Source organism: Papio anubis, chromosome 20, assembly GCF_008728515.1.
Source record: "Papio anubis isolate 15944 chromosome 20, Panubis1.0, whole genome shotgun sequence".
In the NCBI taxonomy this organism is placed as follows: domain Eukaryota; kingdom Metazoa; phylum Chordata; class Mammalia; order Primates; family Cercopithecidae; genus Papio; species Papio anubis.
The window spans coordinates 32,831,065-32,849,377 of NC_044995.1; the positions used below are offsets into that span (position 1 = coordinate 32,831,065).

The 18,313-nt window shown below is 53.2% G+C and overlaps 1 protein-coding gene across 2 annotated transcripts in view; it reads right to left on the minus strand.

Annotated features, from left to right (window-relative positions):
* The window catches only part of NCAN (neurocan), a 40,012-nt gene extending 25,433 nt beyond the window's left edge, over positions 1-14,579 (minus strand). The window contains exons 1-7 of one of the 2 annotated variants that reach the window (XM_009193947.3): positions 14,464-14,579; positions 9,829-9,908; positions 7,532-7,933; positions 2,950-3,124; positions 2,712-2,839; positions 1,878-2,171; positions 62-649 (exon numbers count right to left, since the gene is read on the minus strand). In XM_009193947.3, coding sequence (XP_009192211.1) covers positions 62-649; positions 1,878-2,171; positions 2,712-2,839; positions 2,950-3,124; positions 7,532-7,933; positions 9,829-9,901 — 1,660 coding nt within the window. In that variant the 5' untranslated portion in view covers positions 9,902-9,908; positions 14,464-14,579. The remainder of the gene's footprint in view (positions 1-61; positions 650-1,877; positions 2,172-2,711; positions 2,840-2,949; positions 3,125-7,531; positions 7,934-9,828; positions 9,909-14,463) is intronic. The other variant, XM_009193946.3, reaches the window with a different exon arrangement.
* Positions 14,580-18,313: the final 3,734 nt, after the last annotated feature.

The following is an 18,313-nucleotide window of genomic DNA, read 5'->3' on the forward strand; positions in this document are numbered from 1 at the left end:
TACTTCTCCACCCTCACCTCCAGATCCCCAGGTAGGTCCCGCCTCCCCCAGAGCAACTCACCAGCTCCAGGCATATCCACCTCATTGGTCAGATCAGCCCAGGGGCTCCGGCTGTGGCCACTGCCCAACATCTCTGTGACTGCCATGGCCAGCGGAGGCTCCACTTGGTTCCCCACGGCCTCTGAGGTTGGGGGCTGGGCGCTGGCCTCCATCCCCTCCTGCAGCCCCGGCTCTGGTTCCTGCTGCTGGAAGTAGCGCCCATTCAACCCTTTGAAGCGCCCCCTCCTCCTAGCCGTAGGGTCAGTTGGGGCCACCTCCGTGTGTGAACTTGCTGTAGTGCCTGCCCCCATGTCACTAGGGCTGGGGGCCACTGTGCTTAGCCACACTTCCCCAGTGGGCCATGAGGCCAGCATGGGGTCCCCAGGGGTAGGGCTGAGTGTCTGTTGAGATTCCTGCTTCTCCGCCAAGATCAGGGGTTCTTCTTCCCCACTGGACACCAGAGGCTCCTGGAAGTCAGGGGTGACCACCTCTTCCTCCTCCAGGGTGGGCTCCAGTTCTCTAACTGGGGGCCCCTCTGCTGACAGAATCTCCCCCTCATCCCCAGAGGATGGGGTCTCTAGGTCTCCATGTTGTGATGTGGGGTGATGAGCTGTGGGAGAAAGCAGAAGAGGTTGTGTTAGGCCCAGGGGTGGCCTGGGAAGTTCTGCTTGAAGTCTACCCACTTTCTGGCATGCTGCAGCACAAGCCTCCTGTGCACCTCTGTCTCTCCTGAGTGGTTTCTGAGATTCCCCCGCCTGAGAGAGGGAAGTGCAAAGTTTTCACCTCCACTCTTGAGGCTGGGGACCACCTGAGCCACTGTCAGGGTTAGAGTCAACTGGCTGCAGTGAGGGCTATAAGAATTTGGGCCAGGCGCGGTGGCTCACGTCCATAATCCCAGCACTTTGGGAGGCCAAGACGGGTGGATAACTTGAGGTCAGGAGTTCAAGACCAGCCTGGCCAACATGGTGAAACCCCGTCTCTACTAAAAATACAAAAATTAGTTTGGCGTGGTGGCGCATTCCTGTCCCAGCTACTCGGGAGGCGGAGGCAGGAGAATCGCTTGAACACGGGAGGCGGAGGTTGCAGTGAGCCAGAGGTTGCAGTGAGCCGAGATCGCACCACTGCACTCCAGCCTGGGTGACAGAGTGAGCCTCCATCTCAAAAGGAAAAAAAAAAACAAAACAATTTGGCTCATGGGCAAAGCTCAGGCAGCGTCCAACTCTCATGAACTTGGGTCGGCCTGTTGAGGGGTTCAACTCAACTTTGATGACGGATCCTCTCCTGGTACAAGTGGCGCCCAGTGGGCATGGTATGCCCGTGCCAAGATTGGGGCAGCTTACTTAGAGGACTTGACTCCTTTGGGGTGATGCTTGCAGCTTCCAAAGCTGTCCCCACTGTCCCCCAACAAGGGCAAGTGTCATCCCTGCTCCCACCCCCGGTGTGGAGCCCAGAGGTGGCCAACTGAGGCATAATCTCTTCCACGGGGGTGTGTATGTGTATGGGCGTGTCTCTAGGTAGAATATGCCCCACCCAAGGGCTTGTCTTTCAGGGTTATGGGGCCTCCGGACCTCAGGAGATACAGCCCACCCAGCAAAGATGATTCCCCACCAGAGTGGCCTCCTCTGGAGCCCTGTTCTTTCCCTAGGACCGGGCTCCTAGGGAAAGATTTGTCGTAAGGGGTGTGGCCTTCGCCCGGGGGCGTGGCCCTCACCCAGGGACGTGGCTTATCACAAAGTGAGCTTCCACGTGTCTCTGCCTTGGCTTGGCGAGGCTTTCAGGGGCGTGGCTTTCGCCAAAGTGAAAGCCCTGGGGGAGCGGCCACCAGGGGACGCACGCACCTCGGAAGCAGTAGGCGTCGAAGCGCGCGGCGGGCGAAGGAAAGCCAGTCCTGTTAGCGAAGCGGTAGACGGTGCGCACGCCCGGGGCTGGGCCCCCGCAGCGCCGGCGCGGCGTCTGGATCGGGTAGCGCACGCTGCCGTCGGCCAGCCAGCCCGGGTCGCACTGGTCCAGGCCCTCATGCCAGGCCAGGTGCAGCTGTCCCACCGAGGCCAGCGCGGCACCCTGGCGGCGGCACTGTGCACGCGCTCCAGCCAGTGTCAGGCGGCGGGCCGGGCCCACGTAGAAGACCTCTCCTGCGGGTAGGGCAGGTGGAGGTCAGGGGGGCTGGGGAACCCTCCCCTGGAGCCCAGGAAGTGGGTCCAACTCCAAATAGTCCCGACCTGGACGTTAGGGTGGTGTTTAAAAGAGACGGTGACAACCGCAGCTCTGCGTCCAGCTCCAGGACCATCGTTGTCCTTACCTCTCATGCAGAGCTAAGTCTCTTTTTACAAATGGAGTAACTCAGGCACATGGGCAAGTCGGGCTTCAGGAGAGGGAGGGGCTCGGTGAAGGGGGCTCACAGAGGAGGAAGCGGGTAGGGACAGGGAGGCAGGCAGGGGACAGGAGATCAGAGAGGGAAAGAGGATCAGAGAGAGGAAGGGGGCAAAGGGAGGGAGGGGGACTCAGGGAAGCATGGAAAGCTCAGAAAATGGGTGGGATCATGTCTTGGTTGCAGGTTTAGAGAGGTATAAGACAGGAGACTTGCCTAAGGACCCGGGAGGATGGGAATTAGGGAGAACGATAGAGGCTCAAAGAGAGGCGGAGGGGCCGGGTCCTGCCAGTCCCAGACTTACCCCCTAGCTCCCGGGCAAAGCAATACACATCGTAGAGTTCCTGTGGGTTGCGCCTCCCATAGCTCCGAACCCCTGGAAGGCTGCTACGGTCACCATAGCAACCAGGACGGGACTGGGTGATAGGATACCTGACAACACAAGGGGAGGGTCCCTTTCAGATGTGTACTCCTGGAGCCCCCAAGGAACCTCCTTCCCCATGGGCTAGTCTTCATCTCCCTGCCCTGTGTATCCCCCTCACCGAACAGTGCGGTCAGAGAGCCAGCCAGCATCACAGTTGTCAAAGCCATCCTCAAAGGCAGCCTGTAGATGCCGAGGGGCTGCAATGATGGCTGAGCTGAGATGGCAGGCCTCCTGGGCCTCAGCAAAGGTCAGTGCATAGCGGTCCTGGGCTGCCCGGTAGTGGAACACAACACCTGTGGGGGAACATCCAGGATGCGGGGGCAGTCGACTTATGCTGGAATCTTCAAGAACAGACCTACCTCTTGCAGAATGACTCCCCACTCCTGTCTGATAATAATAGACCCACATACAGTGTGGGTCGAGGGTGGGGAGCAAGATCCATATGCCCCCATTTTACAGATGAGAAAACTGATAACAATGGCCATAAAGGGTTACAAGTTAGCAAATATTTACAATGTGAAAAGCATTTACAGCCGGGTGTGGTGGCTCACTTCTGTAATCCCAGCACTTTGGGAGGCCAAGGTGGGCGGATCACTTCAGGTCAGGAGTTCGAGACTAGCCTGGCTAACATGGTGAAACCCTGTCTCTACTGAAAATACAAAAAATAGCTGGGCGTGGTGGCACACGCCTGTAATCCCAGCTACTCAGGAGGCTGAGGCAGGAGAATCGCTTGAACCCAGGAGGCGGACGTTGCAGTGAGCCGGGATTGAGCCACTGCACTCCAGCCTGGGAGACAGAACAAGACTTCATCTCAAATAAATAAATAAAACATTTTTAAAAAGAAAAGCATTTGTAAGCATTATCTTATTGAACTCTTACAACAAACCTGATTGCTTCCAGAGGAGGAAACTAAGGGTCAGAAAGGTTGAGGGACAGGTCCAGGGCCACGCAGCAAATAAGAAGCAGGACCAGAATTCAAATTCAGAGAGATCTGACTCCAAAGATAGCACTCTTCATGCCCAGGGTTAGGCCCTGGAGGTGGCAGGAGGTGTGGAGAAGGCTGACAGAGAGATTCTGCCTTTTAGGAGTTAAGTGCATGCGCTGATAGGGAAGTGTAGGCAGCAATGGAAGATCAGATGTGGTTCTTGCCTGGCCTGGAAATGTGGTCCTGGAAGGCTTCTTGGAGGAGGTGACATGTAAGCCAGGATATGAAGCACCAGTAACAGGCTCACTGTGATTCAAATTCTGATTTAGGGATGAAAGAAATGGCTGAACAAGACAAAGAAATGAAACACCTTGTTCCATCTTATCCTACTGAGAGCCCTTGTGTCCTCAGCATTGGACCAGTACAGAATAGGTGCTCAATAAATGTTTGGCTGAATGTCCGGGCACAGCAGCTCATGCCTGTAATCCCAGCACTTTGGAAGACCGAGGCTGGCAGATCACTTGAGGCTAGGAGTTGGAGACCAGCCTGGCCAACATGGTGAAACCCTGTCTCTACTAAAAATACAAAAATTAGCCAGGTGTGGTTGTGTGCACCTGTAATCCCAGCTACTCCAGAGGCTGAAGCAGGAGAATCACTTGAACCCACGAGGCAGAGGTTGCAGTGAGCCAAGATCGTATCACTGAACTCCAGCCTGGGTGAAAGAGTGAGAATCTGTCTCAAACAACAACAAAAAGAGTTTGGCTGAATGAATGAAATTGAAGTCACCTAGATGTGGAATTCACTTGCCTCACCCCCAATCAGTTTGTTGTTGTTGTTGTTGTTAGCTTTTATCAATTTTCAGAAATAAGACCTTTGAAAGGGGATGATTTGTTGACCCCATGAACTATATGGTGAGACACTGTGTCCCCAGTTCACAGTTTGGGGGTATGCAGGTTAAGACCCAAGACAGGAATCAGGGACTTGCCCAAGGTCAATGTAAGTTAAGGGAAACAGATTTCCCAGCAGGAGTCCACAGGATGTTTGCTGTGCAACAATCCATTCACTGAGTCATTTATTGAGCATCTACTGTGTGCCAAACCCTGCTCTTTAATATTTTTAGTTTTTGACTATTTATTTATTTATTTGAGTCAGGGTCTCCCTCTGTCACCCAGGCTGAATGAAGTGCAGTGGTGTGATCTTGCTCACTGCAGCCTCCAACCTTCCAGGCTCAAGCGATCCTCCCACCTCAGCCTCCTGATGAGCTGGGACTACAGGTGCACACTAGCATGCCCTGCTAATTTTTTTTTTTTTTTGAGATGGAGTCTCGCTCTGTCGCCCAGGCTGGAGTGCAGTGGCGCAATCTCAGCGCGCTGCAAAGTCCATCTCCCAGGTTCACACCATTCTCCTGCCTCAGCCCCCTGAGTAGCTGGGACTACAGGCGCCCGCCACCACGCCGGGCTAATTTTTTTATATTTTTTAGTAGAGATGGGGTTTCACTGTGTTAGCCAGGATGGTCTTGATCTCCTGACCTCGTGATCCACCCGCCTCAGCCTCCCAAAGTGCTGGGATTATAGGCGTGATCCAGCCATGCCCTGCTAATTAAAAAAAAATTTTTTTGTAGAGATGGGGTCTCACCATCTTGCTCAGGCTGGTCTTGAACTCCTGGGCTCAAGCAATCCTCCTGCCTTAGTCTTTCAAAATGCTGAGATTAGAGGTATGAGCCACCACATCTGGCTTATTTAGTTGTATTATTATTACTATTATTTTTAAGACGGAGTTTCACTCTTGTTGCCCAGACTGGAGTGCAATGGCACGATCTCGGCTCACTGCAACCTCCACCTCCTGGGTTCAAGCGATTCTCCCGCCTCACCTCCCAAGTAGCTGGGGTTACAGGCATGTGCCACCATGCCTGGCTAATTTTTGTATTTTCAGTAGAGAAGGAGTTTCACCATCTTGGCCAGGCTGGTCTTGAACTCCTGACTTCATGATCCGCCCACCTCGACTTCCCAAAATGCTGGGATTACAGGCTTGAGCCACTGCGCACGGCCATATTATTATTATTTTTGAGACAGGGTCTTGCTCTGTTACCCAGACTGGAGTGCAGTGGCATGATCAGGGCTCGCTGCAGCCTTGATCTCTCGGGACTCAAGCAATCCTCCCACCTCAGCCTCCTGAGTAGCTAAGACTACAGGCACATACCACCATGCCTGGCTAATGTTTTGGAATTTGGAATTTTGTAGGGACAAGGTCTCACTATGTTGCCCAGGCTGGTCTCGAACTCCTGAGCTTAAGTGATCCTCCTGCCTTGGTCTCCCAAAGTGCTGGGATTACAGGCATGAGCCACTGGACCCCCATCCCTGTTTTTTTTGTTTTGTTTTGTTTTTAATAGAGACAGGGTCTTGCTATGTTGCCCAGGCTGGTCTTGAATTCCTGGGCTCAAGCGAGCCTTCCTCCTCAGCCTCCCAAAGTGCTGAAATTACAGGTGTGCACTATCACACGCAGCTCAACAAGAATTTAATAAAGGAATTGGTTAAATAGGTATTTGAGAACTGTTCTTGCTTAATATTTAATATACATTTTTAATTAACTTACTTTTAAAAAATTGCCTCACTTAGAAAAAAACTTAAGTTTATGGCTGGGCGCGGTGGCTCAAGCCTGTAATCCCAGCACTTTGGGAGGCCGAGACGGGCGGATCACGAGGTCAGGAGTTCGAGACCATTCTGGCTAACATGGTGAAACCCCGTCTCTACTAAAAAATACAAAAAACTAGCCGGGCGAGGTGGTGGGCGCCTGTAGTCCCAGCTACTCGGGAGGCTGAGGCAGGAGAATGGCGTAAAAACCCGGGAGGCGGAGTTTGCAATGAGCTGAGATCCGGCCACTGGACTCCAGCCTGGGCAATAAGAGCAAGACTCCATCTCAAAACGAAACAAAAAAAATCCTGCCTAGATAATGTGGCCCCCGGAAGTCTGAGCTGGAGACTTCTCCCTCATAGCTAAAAAAGAGAGGTGTTAAAGACAAGATAGTACCCATACCCATAAAGACTTCATTTTTTTTTTTTTTTCTTTTGAGGCAGTCTCACTGTGTTGCCCAGGCTGGAGTGCAGTGGCTCGATCTCAGCTCACTGCAACCTCCGCCTCCTGGGTTCAAGCAGTTCTCCTGCCTCAGCCTCCCAAGTAGCTGGGATCACAGGCATGCATCACCATGCCTGGCTAATTTTTTTTTTTTTTTAAAGATGGGGTTTCACCATGTTGGCCAGGCAGGTCTCAAACTCATGACCTCAACTGGATCCATCTGCCTCGGCCTCCCAAAGTGCTGGGATTACAGGCACCATAAAGACTTTATGACTTTATCAGAAGAATTGAAGGGGAATCCCTGTTCAGAGGGTGATTTCTTTCTTTCCTTTTTTTTTTTTTTTTTTGAGACAGAGTCTCCCTCTGTCATCCAGGCTAGAGTGGAGTAGCCTCAACCTCCCAGGCTCAAACGATCCTCCCACCTCAGCCTCCCGAGTAGCTGGACTACAGGCATGTGCCACCAATGCCCGGCTAATTTTTGTATTTTCTGTGGAGACAAGGTTTCACCATGTTACCCAGGCTGGTCTCAAACTCCTGTGCTCAAGCGATCCACTCACCTTGGCCTCCCAAAGTGCTGGGATTACAGGTGTGAGACACCACGCCAGGTCTCAGGGAGCGATTTCTAAGGTGACATTTGGTGGGTAGGCACCAGGTTCATCCCTCCCTCTCCCAGCTCCCCAGCCCCTCCTTTGCCCCCAGCTGACCTGTCACCTCCAAGGGCACCAGGTCTTGCTCATCCTCGATGCCCCTCACCACCTGGCAGCGGTAGAGCCCAGAATCACTGGCCCTCAGCGGCCCCAGGAGTAGCGTGGCGTTGACTCGGCGCCGGGGGTAGGCAGGTAGTGACACTCGTCCCTGCCAGCTTTTGGCCACCCTCACGACGTTGTCCTTGGCCACCAGGATGGGCAAATCCTGTCGCTGGCCTGATGCAGTCCGCACCTTGGTCCACTTTATCCGAGGGGCATCTCGGGCTGCGCTTGGCCGTGGCTGCAGGGTAAAGAGACAGGGCAGGGCCACCAGCTCCGCCAGCGCAGCCCGCACGGACCCAGACCCCAGCTTCTGCATGTGGAGCCCCCTTTCGCTGGCATCGGCGATATCCTGTGTGCCTGGGTTGGAGAAGGTGGAGAGAGGGCGTGACTCAGAGGCAAGAACCAAGCAGGAACTGCTATTTCCCTCTTTTAAAATTTTTTTTTAAAAGGGCTGAACCAGAATTCAAACCTAGGGCCACTTGACCTCAGAATCCAAGCAGTGACTGGACGCGATGGCTCATGCCTATAATCCTAGCACTTTGGGAGACCAAGGCGGGCAGATCACCTGAGGTTTGGAGTTTGAAACCAGCCTGACCAACATGGAGAAAACCCTGTCTTTACTAAAAATACAAAATTAGCTGGGTGTGGTGGCGCATGCCTGTAATCCCAGCTACTCGGGAGGCTGAAGCAGGAGAATTGCTTGAACCTGGGAGGCAGAGGTTGCAGTGAGCCAAGATCGCGCCATTGCACTCCAACCTGGGCAACAAGAGCAAAACTCCGTCTCAAAAAAAAAAAAAAAATTATTTTTAGAGATGGAGTCTCTATCGCCCAGGCTGGAATGCAGTGACATGATCACGATTCATTGCAGCTTCAAGCTCCTAGGCTCAAGCAGTCCTCCCATCTCAGCCTCCCAAAAGTGCTGGGATTATAGGTATGAGCCACTGTGCCCAGCCCCTTCTTCTTCTTCTTCTTCTTATTATTATTATTTTATTTATTTATACTTTTGAGATGGAGTCTCGCTCTGTCTCCCAGGCTGGAGTGCAGTGGCATGATCTCAGCTCACTGCAACCTCTGCCTCCTGAGTTCAATCAACACTTCAGCCTCCCAAGTAGGTGGGATTACAGGTGCGTGCCACAATGCCTGGCTAATTTTTGCATTTTTAGTAGACGAGTTTCACCATGTTGGCCAGGCTGGTCTCCAATTCCTGACTTCAACTGATCCGCCTACCTTGGCCTCCCACAGTTCTGAGATTATAGGCGTGAGCCACCACACCGAGCCTTATTATTATTTTTTTGAGTCTGACTCTGTCACCCAGTCTGGAGTGCAGTGGCATGAGCTTGGCTCACTGCAACCTTCGCCTCCCAGGTTCAAGCGATTCTCATGCCTCAGCCTCCCGAGTAGATGGGATTACAGGCATGTGCCACCACACCTGGCTGATTTTTGTATTTTCTGTAGAGATGGAATTTCACCATGTTGGGCAGGCTAGCCTGGAACTCCTGACCTCAAGTGATCTGCCTGCCTCTGCCTCCCAAAGTGCTAGAATTATAGGCATCAACCACTGTGCCTCGCCCCTCACTTTATTTTTATAAGGACAAGGATTTTACTCCAGTGCCACTGACTCACTGTATGGCCCCGGGAGAGGCATTTTCCTTCCCTGAGTCCCAGTTTTTCCAAAAGGTAAAGCGAGAGACAGCTAATGAAAAGGAAATGGTGTTTGCGGAGTACTGTCTTTATAACAGGCACTTTATAGCAATCAGCTCATTTGATTTTCATAACCATCTGCAGAGTAGCAATGTCTCATTCTTTTTGGGGGAAGTTGAGGAAACTGAAGTTCAGAGAGATCATTATGCTTGCCTAAGGTCACAGACCAAATATGTGAGGGATTTCTAAAATCTGGGCTCTTGACCACCAGCAGAGGCACCCAGACCTTTATTTCCATCGCTCCACCCTTGGCAGACATCACGAATCAATCTCTGCACTATTCTCATTTCTTTCTTTCTTTCTCTCTCTCCAGTTCATCTTAGCAAAACGATGAGAGGCGGGAATCTCCAGCTTCTGCTGACAATGACTAAAAATAACCTCTTAGGTATCTTGTTCGCTTTTGACTGTTCAAAGACCTTTTAAAATCTATTCTCATCTTATTCTCTATCCCATGCCAGGAGACCAGCAGGGGAAGGCTCTGGAACTCAAAAGCTGCCCCATATTGTCCATCCCCCAGACCCCAATCTCTCCCTCCCCACAAACCAACTCACCCTGTTCCCCAGCCACAAAGAGCAGCATCTGCGGCATCAAAAGGCCCAAGGCCCAGACAAACGTGGCCCCCATCCTGGATCTGGAACAAAATGGAAAGGGAGGGAGGAGTGAGCCATAACCCAACCCTCCCAGATATTCAGCATGGCAGGACCAAACTCCCCCACTCTACAGATCAGGAAACCAGGGCTCAGAGAGACCAGTGTGTTATTCTAGGTCACAGAAGGAGCCGGCAAAGGGCTGAGCCAGAATTCGAACCCAGGGCCACTTGACCTCAGACACGGTGGCTCACGCCTATAGTCCCAGCACTTTGGGAGGTTGAGGCAGGAGGATTGCTTGAGGCCAGGAGCTTGAGACCAGCCTAGGCAACATAGTGAGATCTCATCTCTTTTAAAAAATTAGCTGGGTCTGGTGGTGCACACTTTTGGTCCCAGCTACTCAGGAGGCTGAGGTGGGAGGATTGCTTGAGCCCAGGAGTTCAAGGCTGCAGGGAGCTATGATCGCACCACCACACTCCAGCCTGGGTGACAGCACAAGACTGTCTGAAAATAAAACAAAACAACAAAAAACAATGTAAGCAATGAAGTCTGTGGTCAGAAGCCTGGGTACTATCGTGAATCAAATCTGGAATTGACTCACTGTTCCTTGTGTGTGATCTTGGACAAGTTGCTTACCTTCTCTGTGCCTTACTTTCTCTGTGGATCAGATGGGGATAACATCAGGTGGTTGAAAGGAACGGATGAGTCAATATATATAAAATGCTTAGAACTACCTCATGCAGTAAGGGGTACATTTTAGCTGCTGCTATTATTATTACTGACCTTAACACAGCCAAGACTGAAATACCATTTTTTCAAGTCAGCCTCCTCCATCAGACTAGTGGCTCCTAGAGGGCAGCAGTCCATCCCAGTCCTCCCAGCATCCCCAGTCCAGGCAGCAGGCTGGCCTCTAAGCCATCCTTTAATCTGGGTTTGCTGGCTGACACGATTCGCAGCTTCAATTCCAGGATTTGGTTGTCACCAAGATTCTATTCTTGGTTTCTGGGATTTTGGAGGAGCCGCCAACTCCTAGCTGGAGGAAGGGGCTCACCCCTGCCCACCCATCCTCCTCCTGACTTCACACAGCCCAACAAAGATGCTTCTTAGGCCCACAGAGAAACTTCAATTGTGGGTCCAGTTCCCTATAGGGGCTAGGACCCATAGGGATAAAGTGGACAATTATTAAGTGCCTACTGCGAGCAAAGCCAGTCGTTGGGACACAGCAGTACATTTCCTGACTTCACATTCTCCCAGAGACTAGGAATCCTGGGGAGGTGGTCCCTCCCCGAAACCTCCCACCCCTGCCAATCCCCCTCACCAGGCTCAGGAGGTGGGCGCAGATGGAAAATTAGAACATCATTTGCAAACCCAACCCTTGCTCCCTGCCCCTATAAGAAATTATCCTTGAGGAAGGGGTGTGAACAGAGTCCAGAAGGGGAGGTTGTAGGGGACAGCTGTCCCCTTCCCCAGTTCTCCTTCCCAACTGCCAGAGTTCTCGGCTGGGAGGCCGGCCTGGGACCTGTCCGTGGTGCTGAACTCTGAGGCGGCAACGCGGCGGCAAAGCCCACCTGGTCCACCCCTGCCTCCCGCCTGCCAACAGGATGCCTCGGGGACCAGAGATGGCTAGAGGTTTGCCTCAGGCTGCACAGCAGGGTAGAGGTCAAGGCCAGACCCTGGACCGGTGCTCCCAACTACCAACTTGTAAACCTCAGTAACCTCTGCCTTCATCTCAGGCTGTTCTCATTTCTTCCCCTTGGAACTCCAAGCAAGTGTGCGGTCCCCTCACGGCTGTTCTAGGCCTGGCCAGGTATTAGAGAGAGACAGGACTCCAGGTTGCACCTGCCCCCAGCAGGGCCTTAGGAATGGACAAGGCCAGAGAATTCTCTCTTTCTCTCTATCTCTCTCTGTCACACACATACACGTACACGCGTACACGCGCGCGCACACACACACACACACACCCCATTAAGAGGTCAGACTACATCCAGATAGCCCTGCTTCTAATCCAGGACTAGCTGCTTCCATCTCTCTGTGCCTCAGTTTTCCCACCTGTAAAATGGAGATTATCCAGCAAGTACCGCCTACAGCTACTGTGAGGACGAAATGACCTAAGACTTGCAAAGTCCTAGAAATGTTAAATTTAAAAACAGCTCTTTAGACACAAAGCCTCATGTATACACTAAAAATATACTGAGGTTGCCCAACATGGTGACAGACACAGTTTCAGGTGCACACTCCCCACACACACCCTCCCACTCCCTTCCACTCGCACCCTCACACACCCACATCCTTCTCTTAAAATACCTCCTCCCCAGGGCGGCCAGAGATGAGCATTTACACAGCTGTCTGGGGCCCGTGCCCTCATGAATAATGTACGAGCCTCATGCATATGCAAGCAGGGGCCTGCGGGGTGCTGGAGGAGGGGCAGCTCAGATCCATGTGAATGTGTGTGTGTGTGTGAGTGTGTGTGTGAGTGTGTGTATGTGTGTGTCCCCTCCTTCACTTCACCCCCATCCCAAGTCTCGGTTAGCACTGAATGAGGGTGAGTTTGCCAATGGGCATTTGTGAGTGTGACTGGGTGTGTGTCCGGGGTGTTGTGTCCTGGCAAGGGTGTGCAGGCGGTTGTGCCATGTGGTGTGTGCATGTTGTGTGTGGGGGCCTGCAGCAGCTCCGTGCACCGGGTGGAGCACATGGGACCTAGTGTGATCTGTGGTTGTGTGTGGGTCTGAGTGACCCTCGGCAGGGGGCTGTGCGCATATGTGTGTGTTTCTGACCTGAGAGTCAGGGTGTATTAGTGTGCATGGGTGTGAATGTGGAACTCCGTGGAGGAGAAAGGGAGATCGGCTCAGTCATCATCCCAGGCTGCCCCTCGGGGACTTCAGCCCGTGCTCAAGCTTTCCCTGTTAGTGCCCCAACTCTGAACACAGACCACATTCCACACCCCCATGCCCAGGATGCACACTGCCAATCGCATGGAAAGAACCCTTGGCCCCTCCAGATACACAAGCAGGACACACACAGCCACACACCCCAGACACAGACCCGGGGGAAACACACACTCACACAGATTCACAGTGACATTAACAAAGAGAGACAATATGGGCACTTACAAGACAGGCGGCGTGTCTTCTGCACAAAGACACACACCCACAGTCTCGGGCCCCCCCCACATAAACCCCTTGATGAACGGAACAGCCTCAGACATAGCTCCTCACTCACTCACACGGCGATGCCAGCCCCTGGCACAAACCGAGATGGATAAATGTGGCCTCAGTGACCGATGGGCACTCATCATTTTGCCACATGGTGATGTGGCCCTCAGCACAAGTTTTCTGACAAAGACACAACCACAGTCACATCAGATTCACAGGGGACCCTAGAACCCCTGGGCATACTCCCCCTCCCCGCCTGTCCAGGGCGGACACACACACAAAACCCCCATATCCTTGAGGGGGAACTTTGATTTCAGAATGTCCATCAACCATAGTCCCCCAGTGGGGTCCCACAGTGCACCCACCCCTCCCTGCCCGCCCCGCCCCCACGTCCCCCGCTGGGGCCCAGAGCCAACCCTCTCCCTGGCCTGGCTGTTTCTCATTGATGCTGCCTGAGAGGAACAAAGCCCCGCGCGTAGGGATGGGGGTCGCTCCTGCCCAGACAGGGCCTGGGGTCCCAGCCCCTTACTTCCCAGCGTCTGTGCCCCCAAACCAAGCCAGGGTTTCCACACGTGTCCATATGGACAGGTGGAACTAAAGGGGATGGGGGTAGGGGTCTGTGTCATGCTGTAAAGACGTGGGAGGCTGTGAAGGTGCTGGGGGACAGCCCCCGCTCTGAGCTGGTATCCCTCACAGGTCCTGGGGATCCATAGCTGGGCGGTCTAGGGACCCCCACCCAACATTCACCTGGGAACCCAGTGTGTTCCCTGGGATAAGGGACAACACCTCAACCCAAGGTCTAAGGGAATAACGGGGAACCACGTTGGGATGGGGCCCCCCAGGACCTCCTCCCTGAGTCAGAACGGACCTGACCCAAAAGGACAGGGAGACGGCAGGGCGCCCCTTCCCCATGGCCGTTCCTCTCAGCGCAGATACCTTTCCATTGGGCACAGGGTGATCTGGGGGGCCCCCTCCCCACTGCAGTCCGGCCCGGAATCCTCCATTCATCCGCAAATTGGGAATCCCCACTTAAAATCCTGGGGTGTCTCGGCTGAGATACGGGGGTGCCCTGTTCCAGAGTCCCCCCATTGGGCATCTGGGTGTCCTCTTCTTCTCTCCAAACTCGGGGGGCCCCTCCCCTAACCCTGTTTCCCATTGCTCCCTCCCCAACCCTGAGACCCACCCCCAGCCCGGCCCCCTCCCCACCGGGGGGTTGTCTCCGGATTCCACGGACAACCTTCCTCCCCAAATGTGTGTCCACCTGACATTCCCAAGCCCCCTCCCAGTTTGCGCTCCCTCCTCAACCCGGGGCTCCCCTCCCCCGCTTCAGCCCCCTCCCCATTCTGGGGGCTTCTCCCTGGTCTCATGTCCTCTCCCTAATCCCGAGCTCTGTCTCTAATCCCAAAGTCTTCTCCCCGCCAACACGGTCCCCTCACGGACCCCCCACCTGGCTCCTAGCTCGGACGCATCCCGGGGCGGTCGCGCGGCACAAAGGACGCTGCGCTCCGGCTCAGCTAGCTCCGCGCCGGGTCCAGCCCCTGCGCCCTGCGCTCCGCTCGCCCCAGCGCCGCCTCAGTGCTTATAAAGGGGCCGCGATGCCGCTCTGCGCATGCGCCCCCGCCAGCCCGAGGCGTCTGGCTGCGCGAGGGAGGGGGGCTCCCCTGTCTAAAATCCCCACCCCGCCCATTTTTTGGACACCACCGCACCCAGGAGAAGACGGCACTGACTCTCCTCCCATCCTCTTTGCCCCAGGAACCGCGTTAAACGTCCCCATTACGCCCCAGAATGAGGCGGTCCCATTTTACAGGTGGGGAAACTGAGCCCCAAGGAGGCAAAGTCGCTTCCCAAGGTCACGCACAGAGGCAGAGCTGGGATTCGAACCTCGCCCTGCCTGATTCTCTAGGGCTCACGTTCAAAGCAGTTTTGGCTACAATTACTGGTTTACCCCATTTACAGAGAGGAAATTGAGGCACGGACAAGACGGGGAGACTCCTTGTTTACAAAGCTGGTAAGAGGCATGCAGGGTGAGAGATCAGGTGTGTGACACCCCCGAGCTGTTTCCAGCAACTCCAGCCAGATTGTATCATTCATTCATTCACCTTTGTCCGATCAGCATTTATGGTGCTCTGGCTATGGACTGGGTACTGCTGTTGACACAGGCAGAATTTTGCTTTATGCAGAGGCATAGGCTTGTCCCTGTCATGAGACATGAGACCCCAGTTTTGTTTTTGTTTTGTTTTTTTTCTGAGACAGAGTCTCGCTCTGTCACCCAGGCTGGAGTACAGTGGCACAATCTTAGCTCACTGCAACCTCCACCTCCCAGGTTCAAGCAATTCTCCTGCCTCAGCCTCCCAAATAGCTGGGATTACAGGCACCTGCCACCACGCCCGGCTAATTTTTGTATTTTTAGTAGAGATGTGGTTTCACCATGTCAGCCAGGCTGGTCTTGAACTCCTGACCTCAAATGATCCGCCTGCCTCAGCGTCCCAGAATGCTGGGATTACAGGCATGAGCACCCAGCCTGGAGACCCCAATCTTTAAAGCCTAGATCCAAGGCTGGGCGTGGTGGCTCACGCCTGTAATTCCAGCACTTTGGGAGGCCAAGGTGGGTGGATCCCCTGAGCTCAGGAGTTTGAGACCCGCCTGGGCAACATGGGGAAAATCCTTCTCTACAAAAGAAAAATACAAAAATTAGCTGAACAGGGTGACCTGCACCTGTAGTCCCAGCTACTTGGGGGCTCAAAGCAGGAGGATCCCCTGAGCCCAGGAGGTCGAGGCTGCAATGAGCTGTGCTCGCGCCACTGCACTCCAGCCTGGGTGACGAAGCAATACCCCATCTCTAAAATAAATAAATAAATAAATAAATAAATAAACGCCTAGATCCATACAATGGAATGTTAGCCATAAAAAGGAATGAAGCACTGATCAATGCTACAATATGGATGAACCTTGAAAACATGATGCTCAGTGAAAGCAGACAGACACAAAAGGCCAAATAGTGTATGGCTCCATTTACAGAAATGTCCAGGTCGCATTGGGTGTGGTGGCTCACACCTGTAATCCCAGCACTTTGGGAGGCCATGGTGGGAGGCTCCCTTGAGGCCAGGAGTTCAAGTCTAGCCTGGGCAACAAAGCGAGACCCTTTTGTCTCTATAAAAAAACAAACAAACAAAAAGCAAAACAAAAAAACAATTATCCAGGCATGGTGGTATGTTCCTGTAGTCCCAGCCACACGGGAGGCTGAGGCAGGAAGATCTCTTGAGCCTAGGAGGCCGAGGCTGCAGTGAGGCATGTTTGCACTACTGCACTCCAGCCTGAGTGACAAGACTCTGTCTAAAAAAAAAAAAAAAGAAAAGAAACAGGGAAGAAAAGAAAAGAAAGGCTCAGATCAGGCAAATCCATAGAGACAGGAGGCAGATTAGTGGATGTAGGGGCTGGGGGAAGGGAAATGGGGAGTGAGCGGCTGATGGGGACCGGGTCTTCTTTTAGGGTGATGAAAATATTCTGGATCTAGACAGAGGTGATGGTTGCACAATAACGTGCATGTACTTAACACCATTGAATTGTACACTTTATTTTATTTATTTATTTATTCTTTTGAGACAGAGTCTCACTCTGTCACCCAGGCTGGAGTGCAGTGGTGCAATCTCGGCTCACTGCAACCTCTGCCCCCACGGTTCAAGCGTTTCTCCTGTCTCAGCTTCCCAAGTAGCTGGAATGACAGGAGCCCACCACCACGCCTGACTAATTATTGTATTTTTAGTGGAGATGGAGTTTCACCATGTTGGCCAGGCTGGTCTCGAACGCCTGACCTCAAATGATCTGTCCTTCTTGGCCTCCCAAAGTGCTGGGATTACAGGTGTGAGCCACCATGCCTGGCCTTGAATTTTACACTTTAAGATGGTGAGGTTTATGTTACATGTATTTGACCACCATTTAAAAAATAGTAATGAGGGCTGGGCTCGGTGGCTCACACCTGTAATCTCAGCACTTTGGGAGGCCGAGGCAGTTGGATCACCTGAGGTCAGGAGTTTCAGACCAGCCTGGCCGACATGGTGAAACCCTTTCTCTATTAAAAATACAAAAATTAGCTGGGCATGCTGGCAGACACCTGTAATCCCAGCTGTTCAGGAGGCTGAGGCAGGAGACTCACTTGAACCCAGGAGGCAGAGGTTGCAGTGAGCTGAGATCGCGCCACTGCACTCCAGCCTGGCAACAGAGCAAGACTCTGTCTAAAAAAAGGCCGGGTGTGGTGGCTCAGCCTGTAATCCCAGCACTTTGGGAGGCCGAGGTGGGTGGATCACAAGGTTGGGAGTTCGAGACCAGCCTGGCCAACATAGTGAAACCCCGTCTCTACTAAAAATACAAAAATGAGCTGAGCGTGGTGGTATGCAGCTGTAGTCCCAGCTACTTGGGAGACTGAGGCTGAAGAATCACTTGAACCCAAGAGGCAGAGGTTGCAGTGAGCCGAGACCATGCCATTGCACTCCAGTCTGGGTGGCAAAGTGAGATTTCATCTCACACACACAAAAAAAGGCCACGAGGAGTGAAATGTGCCCAGAGAGGGCAGCCTTTGCCCCTGCCTTTCTTCCTGTGGTAGTGGTGTCTCTGTGCTAAGAATGGGCTCACAGCACTCCACCCTGTGTCCTACATCTGTGAGTGTGTGTTTGAGCATCTCTGAGGGTGGGTGTTCGTCTGGCAGAAGGATAGACAAATGAGGGACAAGATAGCTTCCACAAGATTATCAAAGAAAGGAGGCCTTGGCCAGGCGCGGTGGCTCACGCCCATAATCCCAGCACTTTGGGAGGCCAAGATGGACAGATCACTTGAGGTTAGGAGTTCAAGACCAGCCTGGCCAACATGGTGAAACCCCACCTCTAATAAAAATACAAAATTAGGGTGTGGTGGTGGATGCCTGTAATCCCAGCTACTCGGGAGTCTGAGGCAGGAGAATCGCTTGAATCCTGGAGGCGGAGGTTGCAGTGAGCCGAGATCAGGCCACTGCATTCCAGCCTGGGCAACAGAGTGAGACTCCATCTCAAAAAAATAAAAAAGAAAAAAGAAGAAGAAAGGAGGCCGAGCACTGTGGCTCATGCCTGTAATCCCAACACTTTGGGAGGCTGAGGCAGGCAGATCACCTAAGGTCAGGGGTTTGAGACCAGACCAGCCCAACCAACATGGCGAAACCCTGTCTCTACTAAAAATACAAAAATTAGCCAGGCGTGGTGGTGTGCACCTATAATCCCAGCTACTCGGGAGGCTGAGGCAGGAGAATCACTTGAACCTGGGAGGTGGAG